General features: G+C 42.8%; 1 protein-coding gene across 6 annotated transcripts in view; it reads left to right on the top strand.

Annotated features, from left to right (window-relative positions):
• The first annotated feature begins 1,523 nt into the window (after positions 1–1,523).
• Positions 1,524–18,249, top strand: part of NFATC3 (nuclear factor of activated T cells 3) — a 139,304-nt gene continuing 122,578 nt past the window's right edge. For 3 of the 6 annotated variants that reach the window (XR_005360210.1, XM_038538522.1, XM_038538523.1), the window contains exon 1: positions 1,524–1,941. Coding sequence is in view for 5 of the 6 variants with exons in the window: in XM_038538522.1 (XP_038394450.1) it covers positions 1,839–1,941 (103 nt within the window). In the remaining variant the exon portion in view is untranslated. The remainder of the gene's footprint in view (positions 1,942–18,249) is intronic. The other 3 variants (XM_038538524.1, XM_038538525.1, XM_038538526.1) reach the window with 1 other exon arrangement.

Below are 18,249 nucleotides of genomic sequence, written 5' to 3'. Positions count from 1 at the left end.
GTGTGGAGGCCCTGTAACCCCAAGGGATTGTGAACCTTGCTGTAGATCCTGGCACATCCCTAATCTTTTTGTGTAGTGATTGTAGACTTGATGGCCTCCTCTCCCCAACCCCTGAAGGGAGACTAATTTATCTCTGTGTCCCTAGGTTCAGCTCAGGTATGTGTACAGAGCACTGGGCAGGAAAGATTTTCTGACTTCAGGGCTGAATCAATCCAAGACAAACATCTCATCTGCCCTGGACATTACCTGTCCTCCTGACCCAAGGCCTAGTTAGGCCTTCCCTGCGGCTCCCTGGTAGCTCAAGTATCAGTCCATATATTGAGACCTTTCTGCAAAGCATTGGACTTTGTCCTCTTCACCTTTTTGTGGGTGAGTGCCTGGGCTCTTACACCTGCACCCAGGCCTCTGAGACCTAGTGCCCTGGGTTCTTACAGCAATTTGCTTCTAGAGATACTTTGCCCTGTGGGACCTGGAGTTAGGGAAGTAGGTCACTGCTACTTCTCCCAGCTCCCAATCCACGTTGCATCTTGAAGGAGCCCTAAGTAAACAAGCCAGGCTCAGCGTCCCCTGGCACGGCCGGCCTCCACCCCAGGCCCAGGAGGAGGCGTCCTGGGTCTCAAGGGAAGATAGGCCCGCTGGGGAGGGACCGAGAGCGAAAAACAGTTTTTCAGATACAGTGTCACTTCCTCTCCATTACCAACCACTCAGTTTGGGTAGCGGGCCCTCCTGCTTTCACGGATGTGCGCTGGGATGCTGAGATCATAAGCCCGTGAGTGGTGCGAGTTCAGGACAGGCTTTCTGGTTCAGTCGGCTTCGACTTCCAGCAACGGATCGACCTTGCCCGTGGGGCTTTGCCGAGGCCTCGAATGCGCCGGCTGTCCTCCAGGGAGCAGCTGCCAGCTCGGAGGGGCAGACAAAGGCGCAGCCTGCGGGCGCGGGCCCCGCCCCGAGGGGGTGGGTCTGCATTGTTGAGCTGAGACCCGGGACTCCTAACGCTGCGCAGGTCTCCTCCCGCTCAGCCCCAACCTAGCTGGAGCCTCGGCCCGGCCCTGCCTTCCCTAGACTCCGCCATTAGGGTCGGGGTGGCGGGATGGGCGAGTGAATGGCGTTGACGTAACCCTCTCCGGCCCCGACACATTCCTCCAGCCCAGCCATCAGAGTAACATTTCAGCCGCCCGTCACCGAACCCAGAACCCCACTCGACGTGAGCTCTGCCCAATAAGGAGAGGGATCTTCCATTGGCGGGCGGATTGGATTGCACTCAACCCTATTAGAGGGCCCTGGTTTTAGAAGTTGAGGAGAGAATAACCGCCGAACTACAACTCCCAAGAGGTAGTGGGGCTTCTCCGGCTCTCCGTCTGCACGTGACTTCCTTCTCCCCGAGAGGGAATCACGCGGTAGGCGGGTGATGGGGGCGGAGCCATTGGGCTGGCAGGCGCACCAGGGGCCTATAGGCAGCACGGTCCGATGGGCGCGCGGCCGGGGGCGGGGCTAGGCGTGCTACACGGCGCGGCAACGCGCTGGCGGCGGCGGCGGCGGCGGCGGCTGTTGGGGGGCGGGGAATATCGGCTGAGGCGACCGTGGCGGCTTAGGCACCAGCGACAGGCTGTGGCGGCGGCTCCTGGTGCGGCTCGGCGTGCGTCCAGCTCTCGAGTTTGGAAAGGAACGCTCGGTGTCACGGTCTCGCCCGGAAACTTCGCCGCGGAGCCGCGACCTCCTGGCCCGCGCGGCCCGGCATGAAGCGGCGCTGAAGAGCTGCTGCCGCCGCTGCCGCCGCTGCCGCCGCCTCCGTCGCCGCCGCCGCCAGAGGAGGAGCCGCTGCACCCCGGGCCACGCCGATGACTACTGCAAACTGTGGCGCCCACGACGAGCTCGACTTCAAACTCGTCTTTGGCGAGGACGGGGCGCCGGCGCCGCCGCCCTCGGGCTCGCGGCCTGCAGGTGGGTGCCGGGCCGGGCGGGACCGAGGACCGTCCCCTGCTCTCCTGGTTCGCTCGAGCTCGCCCCTTCCCTGGTCCCTGAGTTGTCCCGGGATTGGTAACGCCGTGTGTGTGTGAGTGTGTGTGTGTGTGTGTGCGCGCGCGTGCGCGTGCGGTGAGTGAAGGCGGATTTAAATCGCTGAAGAGGTGTGTGGGTCGCAGCGACGTGGAAGTAGCCGCGGGCTTGGCTGGGAGCGGACTAGGGGAACTCGACTCCGGGACGCCTGTGCCAGTGGACGCCTGCGGTTTGGAGGCCGAGGGTCCGGGCCGTTGCCCAAGTGGCGTCTGGTTGTCGCTGCTTTGCCAGCGTGGTGCGGAGAAAGCTGCCCCTGTGAAGTATAAGCGCACTTGGCTTGTCATCTAACCCAGGTTTTAAACTTTTTTTTTTTTTAATCTGAAGGGGGCACATTCTTGAGGTGTAGGAGTTCTCAAAGATTCTCGCACATGTCCGCTTAAATCTACTTTGTTAGGAGAGTAATGCCATCGCGCTAACACTTGTGCAAGTTTATGGCCCACATTTAATTCGAAGTGTAACTATAACGGGACTTGACTGAAAACTGGATTTCCTTTCTTGAGCAAAGTGTTTCGGAAGATTTAAAAAAAAAAAAGGTGAGGTGCCTTGTTCATAATTCTAGAAAGTTCTGGAAGTCAATTTTTATTTTAATCAAAAGCTCACCTCAGAAGATGTTTTAAAGGAGATTGTGAATTGCGAAGGTTGGGCACCATAATGCTTGGAGGTCAGACCAATCAGGAAACAGAAAACAGGATGGCTGGGGACTTCGAGCTCTCCTGTGACCTGGTTTGGAATACTCTGGTTTAAGTTCAGTTTCCCTATTGCATATGCAGGCGAACTTCAAAAGAGAGATGGATAAGACTAATTCCTATTTATTCTTTCTGGGTATTAGGTGAATTACTTCATGATCACATTGGTGTTCCTCGGACGACTAATTCTGTAGCTTTGCGTTGAAAAATATCTGAAAACATAACTCAAAAATATATCTGAACGTGAAGCTAAAGGATTTCTTTGTGGACTATTTTTAGTCTATGTATGTCGTCTTTTAAACATAGTAATCTGTAATAGTTAATTTGTTGCTTGCGTTTATTTCAATTCTACTGACGTTATTTGAGCACCCATTAGGTTGAAGATACTGTTAGGTACTTTGTAGTGTTGTGTTGCATGCAGAAAAGGACTGAGGCCCCTCAAGGAGCTTGGGAAATGGGGGGGGGGGGGGACAAATAATTAGGCTCCCAGGCAGACTGAAGGGTGGTGTGTTTGTTATAAGTAGAAATGGGAAAAGTGGCATTTGTGCAGAGAGTAGCGCTGAATTGTGTATTTAGATTATTGAGATTTAATGAGTTTTAGTGAGCATTTTTATTATAAAGAAAACCATTTGATGTCTGTAGGCTTTTATTTAGCACGGACTTGATTAGAGCATGTTATATACTAAATTCATGATCAATAAAGGAGTATCCTCACGTAAGTCGGAATTCCAAAATATTGGATAACATTTAAAAGCTATGAGAAGGGATCCCCGGGTGGCGCAGCGGTTTGGCGCCTGCCTTAGGCCCAGGGAGCGATCCTGGAGACCCGGGATCGAATCCCACGTTGGGCTCCCGGTGCATGGAGCCTGCTTCTCCCTCTGCCTATGTCTCTGCCTCTCTCTCTCTGTGTGTGACTATCATAAATAAATAAAAATTAAAAAAAATAAAGATTTACATTGATGTTTATGATACAAAAAAAATAAAAATAAAAAAAAAATAAAAGCTATGAGAACAGCATTTTAAGAAGTGATTTTTGCCGTAAAACCCCCAAAACCATTTTGGTATTAAAATGGGTTCCAAAGGAGGTAAGGTTTGAAACTTGACCTGTAACTGAAACTCCCAAATTTAAACTTGAGCAGTTGTATTTGAGAAAAAGTCAATTTTCTTTTTTTTTTTTAAAGTCAATTTTCTTAAAATGAGCAATTCAGTGGCATCTAGTGCATTGACGGTGTTGTGCAACCACTTCTATCTAGTTCCAAAACATTTTCATCACTCCAGAAGGAAACCTCAAACCTATTTAAGTAGTTGTTCCTCATTCTCCCTTGTCCCCTCCCACTCCCTGGCTGCCCAATCCCTAATCTGGGATTTGTGTGGATTTACCAATTCTGGATATTTCATGTAAATGGGATCATACAGATGTGAGCTTTTGTGTTTGGCTTCTTTCACTTAGCATAGTATGTCACGGTTCATCCATGTTGAATACATCATTTCTTCATTTGTTTCTATAGCTGAATAATATTCTTGTATATATACCCCAATTTATCCATTCCTCCTCTGACGGACATTTGGCTATTTCTTCTACCTTTGGTTATTGTGAATAGCATAGCAGGTGATTTAAAAGTTCTATTGAGAAGGTTATGTTATATATTCAAAATTATTTGTTCAGAAAATTAGTTTCCGTAAGCATGATAATGAGTGTAGTTGAAGGAACTAAGTGGATTAACTGACATGGCTTTAGGATGGTAGTAATATGCAGTGAAATAAACTACGAGAATAAAATAGCTTGATAGAATTAAGATCAGCATGGGATTATATCAGTGTGTTTACTTGTTTTTGGATTCTGTTTTACTGGGTTGAAGGTTCCATGAAGGCAGGGATAGTGTCTATATCTTATTCATAGTTGTATTATCAGTGCCTAGCACAGTACCTTTAACCTAAGAGGACACTGTTTGTTGAATTAATGAATATATACCGCTTATGTTTTGAGTCAATACTTATTTTTTTTGTGGTAGAGGAAGTTGGTGAGACTTGTTTCAGTTCTTTGACTTTTATTGGTCAGTCCCATAAGACAGCAGATCTTGGTAATTTGGGGCTGCAGGTTTTCCATCTCAAGAATTTGAGAGTGCTTGTATCACATGTACATTTTCATACAGAAGATTTTTGAAAGATATTTGGAGAAAGGGATAATGGATGGGAACTGAAGATAAGCTGAGAAGCTGAATTAATGTCCTAAGATCAAGCTTGTTCTAGTACAAATTAGATGTTTTGATACTTGATAATGTTGGATACATTTCTGACTGGGGTTTTTTTTTTTTTTTTTTTTTAAATTTATTTATGATAGTCACACACAGAGAGAGAGAGGCAGAGACACAGGCAGAGGGAGAAGCAGGCTCCATGCACCGGGAGCCCGACGTGGGACTCGATCCCGGGTCTCCAGGATCGCGCCCTGGGCCAAAGGCAGGCGCCAAACCGCTGCGCCACCCAGGGATCCCTATTTTTTTTTTTTAAAGATTTTATTTATTTATTAGAGAGAGAGAGAGAGCATGAGCGGGAGCGGGGTGGGGTGAGCAGCAAAGGGATAGGGAGAAGCCCACTCATCATTGAGCAGGGAGGCCGATCTGGGGCTCAATCTCAGGATCTGGGATCATGACCTGAGCTGAAGGCAGACAGGTGACTGAGCCACCTAGGTGCCTCATGACTGACTTTTTAAAAGATTATTGCTTAGCAAGGTGTTTTGAAATTTTTCCATTAAAGAAAATTTAAGATCCTGGAGTCCCTAGCTATAAGGACAGTGTTAGTTGTTCAGTTAAAACTGAATCAAACTATTTTTAAATTTTCTCTTAATACCTTGCTTCAAAATGAAGGTAAACTTCAATAGTAAATACAGTTTTAAATTGGTGTTTAATGTGTTTCACTAACACTATTTGCCATTATAAAGGGCAGCTTCTGGTGCTTTATTTGAGGGTACTGATTGTGTATCTCTAGTTTAGTTTGATGTTATAATAATCTTTTCAGATTTAAAGTTTCACTCTCAGGGTTGGTCCAGTATTAAATATTGACTTTTCAATTCTGAGTGAAGTCACTGGGAGAAGTGTGTGCTATATACTGACTACATAATATCTTTTCTACTGCAGCTTTTTAAGGGGGGAGAAATAGCTTAGATACCATATGTATTTTTTTTAAAGATTTTATTTATTTATTCATGAGAGACAGAGGGAGAAGCAGGCTCCCCGCAGGGAGCCTGATGTGGGACTCGATCCCAGGACCCCAGGATCACACCCTGAGCCAAAGGCAGATTTAACCACTGAGCCACCCAGGTGCCCCAATATGTATTTTTGTAAGAAATTAGCTAAAGGGTAAGATATGTGTATTTTTGTTGGATATCACTCAAATACATAGCATTTTCCTATGTAAAGTTGAGGAACTTTTCCTAGATGATTGTCAAAGTCCTAAATTTGTAGTGTTCTTACTTTGTTTAGTGCTTGAAAATCTGATTCATATGTTCTTTGTATTTACTGTCTCAGATAATTTTCTCACTTTTCTGTTTTTATTGATAATTTTTACTCAGAGTTCTTGTTTTACCTGTGTTAAGTGAGATAATGTATTTAAAAATGTATTTAAAGCTCTTAGCACAATTTTTGGTCCAGTAGTATTCATTAAGTGCTGATAGTTAATATTTTTATTTAAGATTTTATTTATTTATTCATGAGAGACACAGAGAGAGAGGCAGAGACATAAGCAGAGGGAGAAGCAGGCTCCCTTACAGAGGACACAAACTGAGGGAGGGGGAGAAGGAATAACACTCCCCACTGAGCAGGGAGCCAGATGTGGGCCTCGATCCCAGGACCCCAAGATCATGACCTTAGCCAAAGGCAGACGCTCAACCACTGAGCCACCCAGGTGCCCCGATAGTTAATATTTCTTAACACACACACGCACACTGATGTTAGGTTATTTTTTTATTTCCTCTTCTTTCCTAAAGCCTTTTCCCTATGCTAAACTAAAACACAGAGAGTGTAGGGGCAAATAGGAGATCCAGTTATTTAAATCTTGCTTAGAGAAGTTGGAATATTTGTCTTAGACATCTTTTTTTTAATCTATTTCTATTCTTTTCAATAGTAATCTTCATTCTTGTATTTTACCAAATAAAAGTACTGAAAGTCACTTGCTTTTATGTTTTCTACTTTCTGGAATTGACCTGTTACTTGGTATGGTGTGAAAGTTGGTTGATTTGCTAACCATACTAAGTATAATTGGATATTTAAATCAGTATGAAAAAAGGGAAGTTGCCTCTATGGTTTCCTGTAGAAATTTAATGGTGTATTTGTACAGCACATTAGATAGTGTATAGGCGGAGATGATTACTGCAGAGCCTTACTTTCATACCATAGGTCAGCGTTTTCTTTAGACTTGAATGCAGTGAGAGTATGTGGTGATTGAGTCACTGATAAACATTTCAGCATTTCACTTGGAAGAGTAATTTGATATTCTGTTTCTTTGACACTTCCTGATAGGGGTAGATGGTCCTGAGGGTATTAGCAGAATTTTGTGATGGAGGTTAATGAATAAATGTGTTGGGGAAAAATGGAAGAAAAATAAATTCTAAATAAATAAATAAATTAATTAATTAATTAATTCTCTGTCATATGTTGTGTTAAAACCTCATCAGTTAAAGAGCATGGCTACACCTGCGCTCTTAGGTTTTCCCATGTACCAATACAAAAGGAATATTTTGGCATATATTCTAAATTTAGTAGAGGTAATACAGTAGCAGTTATCCTACATGATATAAAAATTAAAACTTGAGTATTATATACATGGCCATGAAATTGTGCCTCTTGTAAGGCCTGTATCTGAAGCATTTTTAGGACATTTAAGGTATTAATTTAAGGTAAATTGTAGGGGATGGCTACAGTGGCTCAGTGGTTTAGCGCCTGCCTTTGGCCCAGGGTGTGATCCTGGAGTCCTGGGATTGGGTCCTATATCAGGCTCCCTGCATGGAGCCTGCTTCTCCCTGCCTGTATCTCTGCCTCTCTCTCTGTGTCTCTTATGAATAAATAAATAAAATCTTTTTTTTTTTTTTAAAGGTAAATTGTAGGATCAACTTATTATGACTTGCCTTTCTGTAAACTTTGCCAGTAATTACATGTATTTTTATTGAGGGCATATCCCAGGCTCTGCTTTTGAGTTTTGCTCTTTATTCTTTCAGTGAAGTGTGATCATACGGACATTTTTGGTAAGAAAACGTGAAATTTGTTTTTCTTCAGAGAAAGTAATAAAATACTGATACATAACATGGAAGCCTGCTAAACAAAGATAAATGCAGTTGTGTTACTGAGAGTGAAGTTTATTTTTTAATTTTTTTTGAGAGTGAAGTTTAATGCGTCCTTTATTTTCCTTTTAAGTAGTTGATTCTGTAAGGTGATGTTTTATTTTAAATAAGAGGTGGGGTTGAGGAAGCCATAATACAGTGAAGTCAGTTGCATTACTCTTAAGAGATAGGAAACCTGAGTAGGTTAAGCCTCATTTGATAGTAAGCTGCAGTTTGCTCACAGCAGTAACATAAATAAGGGAGGTGTTGTCTAAAGCTGTCCTGGTGGGTTAGGGGAGTAGACACAGCAGACTTGGCAAGAAGCCTGGCTTCTAAAACAAAATCCAAGTCATCAAATTTGCCCAGGCATGCCATATGAGGTTCAAGTAACAGTGGAATTTGAGGAGCGAGTTTGTTCATGGAGACTTAGAAGAGTCACAAGCAGGAGTAAGCTTTTTTAACAGCCAAAATTTTAACTCAAACATAGTATGGATCTGCATATATTTTAGGATTTCTGGTAATGTTTGTATAGTTATATTGCATGGCTCTCACTTGCTTGCCTGAATTCAGCAGACTTTAGAAGAGAGGAGCAATTGGACCTGTAACATTTAAGTTATGTTCTTTTTTTTTAAAATTTATTTATGATAGTCACAGAGAGAGAGAGAGAGAGAGAGAGAGAGAGAGAGGCAGAGACACAGGCAGAGGGAGAAGCAGGCTCCATGCACCGGGAGCCCAACGTGGAATTCGATCCCGGGTCTCCAGGATCGCACCCTGGGCCAAAGGCAGGCGCCCAACCACTGTGCCACCTAGGGATCCCCACATTTAAGTTATGTTCTATAAATTTTCTTTGAATTGCTACCTGAAATTGAATCATTGGGACAGTTATAGTTGTGTTGATATCCTGAGTGTAAGGGAACTATATATCTCTGAAAGCCAGAAAATCCCTGGTACATTGGAGAAGTAACTCTGAAGGCTCCACTGTCCTACAAAATGTAAAGTTTGGATATGTCTTATGCTAAAGAAGCAGGTGATAGTTTAAAAATTTTTTTTTAAGATTTTATTTATTTATTCATGAGAGAGAGAGAGAGAGAGAGAGAGAGAGAATGGCAGACCGAGAAGCAGGCTCCATGCAGGGAGCCTGACGTGGGACTCGATCCCGGGTCTCCAGGATCAGGCCCTGGGCTGAAGGCGGCGCTAAACCGTTGAGCCACCCAGCTGCCCGATAGTTTTAATTTTTTAAAAAAGATTTTATTTATTTATTTGAGAGAGCGAGCCAAAGAGAGCACAAGCCGAGGGGAGGGGCAGAGTCAGAAGCACCCCACTAAGCAGAGATCCTGATGCAGGGCTTCATCCCAGGACCCTGGGATCACGACCTGAGTTGAAGCCGGATGTTTAATTGGCTGAGCCACCCAGGTGCCCCAACAGTTTTAATTTTTTTAAATATATTTTCAGTGTCTTAAGATAATTATGTTTCTAAATTCTGTGGTAAATTTTTATCAGCTTTCCTGTTTATTTTATTTTATTTATTTATTTTTAAATTTTTATTTATTTATGATAGTCACACACAGAGAGAGAGAGAGAGACAGAGACATAGGCAGAAGGAGAAGCATGCTCCATGTACCAGGAGCCCGACGTGGGATTAGATCCCGGGTCTCCAGGATCGCGCCCTGGGCCAAAGGCAGGCGCTAAACCGCTGCGCCACCCAAGGATCCCTCCTGTTTATTTTAAATAGAAAATAGGATTAAATGAGCTTTGAAATTAATATTGATAACTTTTCAGGGATGCCTGGGTGGCTCAGCAGTTGAGCTTCTGCCTTCAGCCTAGGGTGTGATCTTGGGGACCCGGGATCAAGTCTCGCGTAGGGCTCCCTGCCTGGAGCCTGCTTCTCTCCCTGCCTGTGTCTCTGCCTCTCTCTCTCTGCATCTCTCATGAATAAATAAATAAAATCTTTAAAAAAAAACAAAACTTCTCAGTAATGTTAATTTGTATCATATGAAAAAACACATTTTTAAAAGATTTTATTTATTTGACACAGAGTGAGAGAAGCCCAAGCAGGGGGAATGGGAGAGGGAGATGGAGATGCAGGCTCCTTGTCCAGCCGGGAGGCAATGCAGGGCTGGATCCCAGAACCCTGGCCCAAGCAGAAGGCAGATGCTTAACCAACTGAGCCACCCAGGCACCTATGAAAAAATATTTCTAAAAGCATTTTTCCATCAAGGTAATCATTGGCCAGAACACTTCAATGGACAGTTTATAAGTTGTACTTACATGTAACTATTTTTCAGTATTGTTTTAAAAATAAAAAAGGTTGTTAAATAAGAGTGACATTCAGAAGTTGTTGAAGCTGGGCACGTGGTGGTTGCCGGTGGTTGAGCCATCTGCCTTTGGTTCAGGTCGTGATCCTGGGGTCCTAGGATTGAGTCCCACATCAGACTCCTCGCAGGGAGCCTGCTTCTCCCTCTGCCTATGTCTCTGCCTCTCTCTTTGTGTCTCTCATGAATAAATAAATAAAGTCTTACAAAAAAAAAAAAAGTTGTTGAAGCTAGGGACATCTGACTGGCTCAGTTGAAAGAGCATGTGACTCTTGGGACCCTGCGTGGCTCTGGTTGAGCGACTGCCTTTAGCTCAGGGAGTGATCCCAGGTTCTGGGGTAAAGTCCCACATTAGGCTCCCTGCAGGAAGCCTGCTTCTACCTCTGCCTATGTCCCTGTCTCTCTCTCTCTGTTTCTTTCATGAATAAATAAATAAAATCTTTTAAAAAAACCCCAAAAACTTGTGACTCTTGATCTTGGGGTTGTGAATTCAAGCCCTACCTTGGGTGTAGAGATTACTAAAAAAAATAACTAAACTTAAAAAAAAAATTGTTGGGGTTCCCTGGGTAGCTCAGTTGGTTAAGTATCTGCTTTTTTGGCTCAGGTCATGATCTTGCGGCCTGGGATTAAGCCTGGACTCTGCCTTCCTGCTCAGTGGGGAATCTGCTTCTCCCTCTACCCCTGCCTGCCCCCTCACCCTGTACACACACACTCTCTCAAATAAATACCTAAAATCTTTGAAAGAAAATGTTGAAGCTAGATAATGGGCATATGGGAATTCTTATTTTATATATATATATATATATACACACACACACACACACACACACATATATATATAAATTTTTTTTAAGATTTATTTATTCATGAGAGACACACAGAGTGGCAGAGACACAGGCTGAGAGAGAATCAGCCCCCCCCCCCCCCCCCCCCCGCAGGGAGCCCAATGCAGGATCCAGGATCACGCCCTGAGCCAAAGGTGAACGCTCAACTGCTGAGCCACCCAGGCATCCTGGAATTGTTATAATATTTTCTGTATTTTTTGTGTATGCTTAATTATTTTATTTTATTTTTTAAGATTTTATTTTTTTATTCATGAGAGACACAGAGAGAGAGAGAGAGAGAGAGAGGCAGAGACACAGGCAGAGAGAGAAGCAGGCTCCATGCAGGGAGCCCGATGCGAGACTTGATCCTAGGTCTCCAGGATCACACCCTGGGTTGAAGGTGGCGCTAAACCGCTGAGCCACCGGGCTGCCCTTATTTATTTATTTATTTAGGATTTATTTATGAGAGAGAGAGAGAGGCAGAGACACAGGCAGAGGGAGAAGCAGGCTCCATGCCGGGAGCCCGACCTGGGATTCCATCCCAGGACTCCAGGATTGCGCCCTGCGCCCTGGGCCAAAGGCAGGCGCTAAACGGCTGAGCCACCCAGGGATCCCCTATTTTTTCAAAAGCTTTTATTTATTTATTCATGAGAGACACAGAGAGAGAGGCAGAGACCTAGGCAGAGGGAAAAGCAGGGTCCTCGAAGGGAGCTCAATATGGGACTTAATCCAGGATCCCAGGATCACTCCCTGAGCCAAAGGCAGATGCTCAACCGCTGAGCCACACTGGTGTCCTGGTGTTTTTGCGTATGTTTTAAAATTTCCCTGAAAAAAAAAAAATTTCCCTGATAGAAAGTTTACAAAATAACATTCCAAAACTCTTCAAGTTTTTTAAGGTGCTACATTAGGATAGGAAAAATGTTTTATTTTTATTTTTTTAAAGATTTTATTTATTTATTCACAAGAGACACAGAGAGAGAGAAAGAGGCAGAGACACAGGCAAAGGGAGAAGCAGGCAGGGAGCCCGAAGTGGGACTTGATCCCTGATCCCGGGATCAGGCCCTGAGCCAAATGCCAAATGCTCAAGCCAAATCAGGCCTTGAGCAGATTCTCAACCGCTGAGCCACCCAGGTGTCCCAGGAACAATATATATATATATATATTTTTTAAAAATGTTTTAAAATAGCATTGTGAAGGGTGCCTGGATGGCTCAATCGGTTAAGCATCCAGAACTCAGGTCTGGCTCTGGGGTCCTGAGTTCAAGTTCTGCATTGGACTCCTTGCTGGACATGGAACCTACTTAAAACAACAACAACAAAATAAAACAGCATTATGCGGTTAATAGTATTTGCAGTTGCATGTAATTAAGAGAAAAGTGGCTTAGCTGGGCTCCTGTTTGGTTCAGGTCTTGATCTCCAATCTCTAGTGATGGGATCAGGCTCTGGGCTCAGTGGGGATTCTGCTTGTCTCCCTCTCTGCCCTCCCCCCTTGCATGCTTGGGCTCACTCAAATAAAAATCTTTAAAAAATAAAACCTGGTTTAGCAAGTAAACAGAATATGAAAATTAGTTATGGTATATCTGATTTACAAAACTCATTTCTCTATTTAATTAGTATTAAAGTGGGGGTGCCTGGGTGGCTCAGTTGGTTAAGCATCTGCCTTCAGCTCAGGTCATGATTCCAGAGTCCTGGATTGAGCTCTGCATTGGGCTCCTTGCTCAGGGAAAAGCCTGCTTCTCACTCTCCCTTATGTTCCCCCCTGCTTGTGCTTGCATTCTCTCTGTGTCAAATAAATAAATCAAATCTTAAAAAAAATAGTATTAGAGTGGGATGGTGAGGTGAGTTAATGTACATAAATAGAAAGTGAACTCATGATATATGCTTTTAAGTAGGTTTTTTTAGAGGTATCCGGATGGTTCAGTCTTTTAAGCATTGGACTTTTGGTTTCGGCTCAGATCATGATCTCATGGGTTGTGGGATTGAGCCCTGGAGACCTGCTTCAGACTGCTCAGCAGGGAGTCCACTCGAAGATTCTTTCCCTCTGCCCCCCCATATTCCCATGTTCTCTCTCAAGTAAATAAAGAAATCTTTTTTTAAAAGTAAGTATTTTAGGGGATCCCTGGGTGGCGCAGCGGTTTGGCGCCTGCCTTTGGCCCAGGGCGCGATCCTGGAGACCCGGGATCGAGTCCCACATCGGGCTTCCGGTGCATGGAGCCTGCTTCTCCCTCTGCCTGTGTCTCTGCCTCTCTCTCTCTCTCTCTCTCTCTCTGTGACTATCATAAATAAATAAATAAATAAAATTAAAAAAATATTAAAAAAAATAGTAAGTATTTTAAAGATTTTAAAAAGATTTTATCCATTTATTTAGAAAGAGAGCATATGTGGGAGAGGGGAGGATGGAGGGAAAGGGGGAAGAGAGCCTCCCGAGCAGACTCCCTCTCCAGTGAAGGGTGGAGCCTGAGGTGGGGCTCTATCCCACTAGCCCCAAGATCATGACCCCAACAGAAACCGAGAGTTGTTTGGGATGCCTGAGTGGCTCAGTGGTTGATCCTGTGCCTTCCGCTCCGGGTGTGATCCTGGAGTCCTGGGACCGAGTCACACAGTGGGCTCCCTGCATGGAGCCTGCTTCTCCATCTGCTTGTATCTCTCATGAATAAATAAATAAAATCTTTAAAAAATATTTCTAACTATAGGATCAGAAAAATTCACTTATTGCTTAGTAATTTAAGGGCTTGATGTTATTATTTCTATTATTATTATTATTTTCTTATTTAGGCTCCCCACCTAGTACAGAGCCTAGCTTGAACTCATGACTCTGAGATTAAGACCTGAGCTGCAAAAAAAAAAAAAAAAAAAAAATAGGAAGACCTGAACTGAGATCATGAATAGGTCACTTAACTGACAGCCACCCAGAAGCTCTGGGCTTGAAATTATTTTTGCAGATGTTAATGCTTTATTATATTGGTTGTATCCATCAGTCTAATATTTCTTAAGTATTGTCAATTCACTTGAGCTTTTAGATTTATGATGAAATGAAGCTAGAGAACTTGGTCTTAATTTTAAGACTAGTTTTTTGTTTATTTTTTATTTTTATTTTTTAAAGATTTTATTTATTCATGAGAGACAGAGAGAGAGAGGCAAAGACGTAGGCAGAGGGAGAAGGAGGCTCCCGGCAGGGAGCCCAATGCAGGACTCTGGGACCACGCCCTGAGCAGAAGGCAGATACCCAACCGCTGAGCCACCCAGGTGTTCCTTGTTTGTTTAGTTTTTTGTTTGTTTGTTTAGTTTTTAAAGTAGGCTCTGCACCCACTGTGGAGTCCAATATGGGGCTAGAACTTGGGATCCTGAAGTCAAGACCTGAGCTAAGATCAAGAGTCAGAGGCTTAACTGACTGAGCCACCCAGGTACTCCAAGCCTAATTTTTAATTCTACTATATAATTTATAGTGATTAACTTGCAAAATAATTGACATGTTAAATCTTTTGATTTGTAAACATTTCAGAGTAAACAAGCTCTGAAATTTATGTCTTATATCTTTTTTTTTTTTTTTAAGATTTTATTTATTAATGAGAGACACACAGAGAGAGGCAGAGATACAGGCAGATGGAGGAGAAGCAGGCCCCATGCAGGTACTCCAGGATCGCGCCCTGGGCCAAAGGCAGGTGCCAAACCGCTCAGCTACCCAGGCGTCCCCTATGTTTTATATCTTGACATTTGTGAGAGCATATTGAGTATTAAAGGAATTTAAGTATTAAACTTCTCCTTTATAAAAGGAAAGCCTTTGGGAAAAATATAGAAAGTTTCATCTAAAAGTTTTACTTTTTCTTTTTTTTTAATTGCAGAATAAGAGTTTTAAGGAAATTTGGTATTTCCTCTGCTATTAACACTTATGGTTTTCACCTCCTTTCAAGAAAAGTTCAATAAAAGTGACATTTAGGAAAAAAATGATATTCAGAAATTGTTGAAGCTAAATGATATGTGAGGACTTATTATTATACTAAACTGTTTGAAAACTTCCATAATACAAAGTTTTGAAACTTTTTTGAATATAATGCAATGTAAGAAATCTAGTTTATGTTTCAACATAGCACAAGCATACATATTTATTTTTTTATTTTTATTTAAAGATTTTATTTATTTATTCATGATAGAGAGAGGCAGAGATAGGCAGAGGGAGAAGCAGGCTCCATGCAGGGAGCAGGATGTGGGACTCGATTCCGGGTCTCCGGGATCAGGCCCTGGGCCAAAGGCAGGCATTAAACCGCTGAGCCACCCAGGGATCCCCAGCATACATATTTATTTATCTATTTATTTATTTATTTTTTTTAAGATTTTTTTTTTTTTTTAAATTTCACCAGTTTATTTTTTATTTTTTTTTTATTTTTATTTTTTTAATTTTTTTATTTATGATAGTCACAGAGAGAGGGAGAGAAAGAGAGACAGGCAGAGGGAGAAGCAGGCTCCATGCACCGGGAGCCCGATGTGGGATTCGATCCCGGGTCTCCAGGATCGCGCCCTGGGCCAAAGGCAGGCGCCAAACCGCTGCGCCACCCAGGGATCCCCCAGCATACATATTTATATACAGAAAACTGAGATAGAAGTTTCAGATCAAGCAGCATTTATACCTATTCTGTGACATTACCCTGACATTTTCTTTTTCATTATATTAGAAAATTGTTCAAGGGTGCCTGGGTGGCTTGGTCAGTTAAGCATCTGCCTTCAGCTCAGGTCATGAGCCCCAAATCCAGGGATTGAGCTTCACAAGGGAGGGGGTGGTCCCCTGCTCAGTAGGGAGCCTGCTTCTCCCTCTCCTTCTGCCTCCCAGTCTCCCTGCTTGTGCTTTCTCTGCCAAATAAATAATCTCAAAAAAAAAAAAATTGTTTTTAAGACCTTCAGTTTGAAAAACAGAGCTTTAGGAATGGTTTCAGGGGCACCTGGGTGGCTCAGTGTTTGAGCATCTGCCTTTGGCTCAGGTCATGATCTCCAGGTCCTGGGATTGAGTCCCTCATTGGGCTCCCTGCATGGAGCCTGCTTCTCCCTCTGCCTGTGTCTCTGCTTCCCCCCCCCCCCCCCATGAATAAATAAATAAAATCTTAAAAAAAAAAAGCTAATGGTTTCATAGTTCTGACATATTAAAACTGTTAGGTCTTTGAGGTGTTTTTATTATTCAGGCCATATTTCGTTGTCACTAGTTCTTTTTTTTTTTTTATATTTTATTTATTTATTCATGAGAGAGAGAGAGAGGCAGAGACACAAGCAGAGGGAGAAGCAGGCTCCATGCAGGGAGTCCAATGTGAGACTCGATCCCGGGACTCTGGGACCATACCCTGAATCCAAAGGCAGGTGCTCAACCACCGAGCCACCCAGGCATCCTAATCAGTAGTTATTCAATACATTTTTTAAAAATTATTTTTTATTGAATTACTTTATTGCTATCTTTTATTGGATTACTTTGTTGCTAAGTTTTGCCACTCTCTGAAAAGGGGTTTTATCACCTCCGTTTTCTCTGCTCTGTGACCAAACTCAAATCTTGGTCATCTCTTGTTTGGATTTATGAAATTTTCTCTTCATATTTTATTTCCCAAAAATCATTTTTGAAAGTCACAGCTAAGGGCATCTTTGATTCCTGCTCCCACATCTATACCTTGCCTTCTCACTGGTCTTTCTCATCATGCCCTACCTATTTTATTCCCTCAGTCTGTATGTTAATAACAAGTTTATCATCTTTAATTTTATTCATCTCTTCAGTCTCCATGTGTGAAACCTTTTGCTCTACCCATTTATTTAAACTGCCTCTGCCAACCACATGTCATTTCATAGTCTATCTTTTGTGAGTCAATTTATAAACACTATTTTGAGGTAGTACTGAGGTAGGTCTAGGTTCTAGATTTCCCATTTGTTGTGGTTGTGTTACATTGCTAAAAATCACAGAATAATTTTAGGCTAATTCAGTCCTTTTATTTTATAAGAGAGGAAATTAAGGTTCAAGTTTATTTGCCCAGAGTCACTTAACCAGTTAGTTGTAAGACGAAGACCCAGGACCTCTGACTCTTACTCTTTTTTTCTTATCTAGAAAGTTGTTTGATTTCTTCTTGAAAATTATAGAATTGTTTTTGCACAGCTTATAATTTTGATCATTTTTGTAATTGTTTTTCATTTGTGTTTTATTAGGTAAATACTTAATTTGAGTACCTGTTATGTGCAAGATATTTTTATGTATATTATCTCTAAGTTTTATGATAATTGGAAGAGGTAGATGTTATCTCCATTTTTTTAAAAAAGATTTACATATTTTAGAGAGCACTAGCAGGAGTGGGGATGGGGGGCAGAGGCAGAGGGAAAGGGAGAGAGAGAAAATCTCAAGCAGACTCCCTGCTGAACTGGGAACATCTGGAGGCCTGATCCCACAACCTTAAGATCATTACCCCAGCCTAAACCAAGAGCCAGATGCTTACTTAACCAACTGAGCCACCCAGGTACCCAGGTGTTAGTTCCATTTTCTATCTGAGGAAACAGATGCCAGGTTTGACCATCTATCTAGAAAGTGGAAGATACAGCATTTGAATCCTGTTTCTGTTTGTTTTGTTTTTTTAACCAGCTTGGGGCTCCAACTTGCCAACATGAGATCAAGAGTCACATGCTCTACCTACTGAGCCAGCCAGATGCCCCGAACCCTGTTTTTTTTTTGTTTGTTTTTGTTTTTTTTTTTTTTTTTTTTTTTTTTTTTTAATTTTTATTTATTTATGATAGTCACACAGAGAGAGAGAGAGAGAGAGAGAGAGAGAGAGGCAGAGACACAGGCAGAGGGAGAAGCAGGCTCCATGCACCGGGAGCCCGATGTGGGATTCGATCCTGGGTCTCCAGGATCGCGCCCTGGGCCAAAGGCAGGCGCCAAACCGCTGCGCCACCCAGGGATCCCTTGTTTGTTTTTGTTTTTAATTTAGGTTCTTTCTTTTATGCCTCTTGCCACTTGGACTTTTTAAGAGCAGAAATTTTCCTTTGGTGAAACCAAGATTCATGATAAGTACAAGGATTCAAATATATGTGGGCTAGGGCTTACAA

This window comes from Canis lupus, chromosome 5 (assembly GCF_011100685.1).
Source record: "Canis lupus familiaris isolate Mischka breed German Shepherd chromosome 5, alternate assembly UU_Cfam_GSD_1.0, whole genome shotgun sequence".
Classification (NCBI taxonomy): Eukaryota; Metazoa; Chordata; class Mammalia; order Carnivora; family Canidae; genus Canis; species Canis lupus.
The sequence above is the reverse complement of the archived record's forward strand: the minus strand, read 5'-3'. Positions and strand labels throughout refer to the sequence as shown.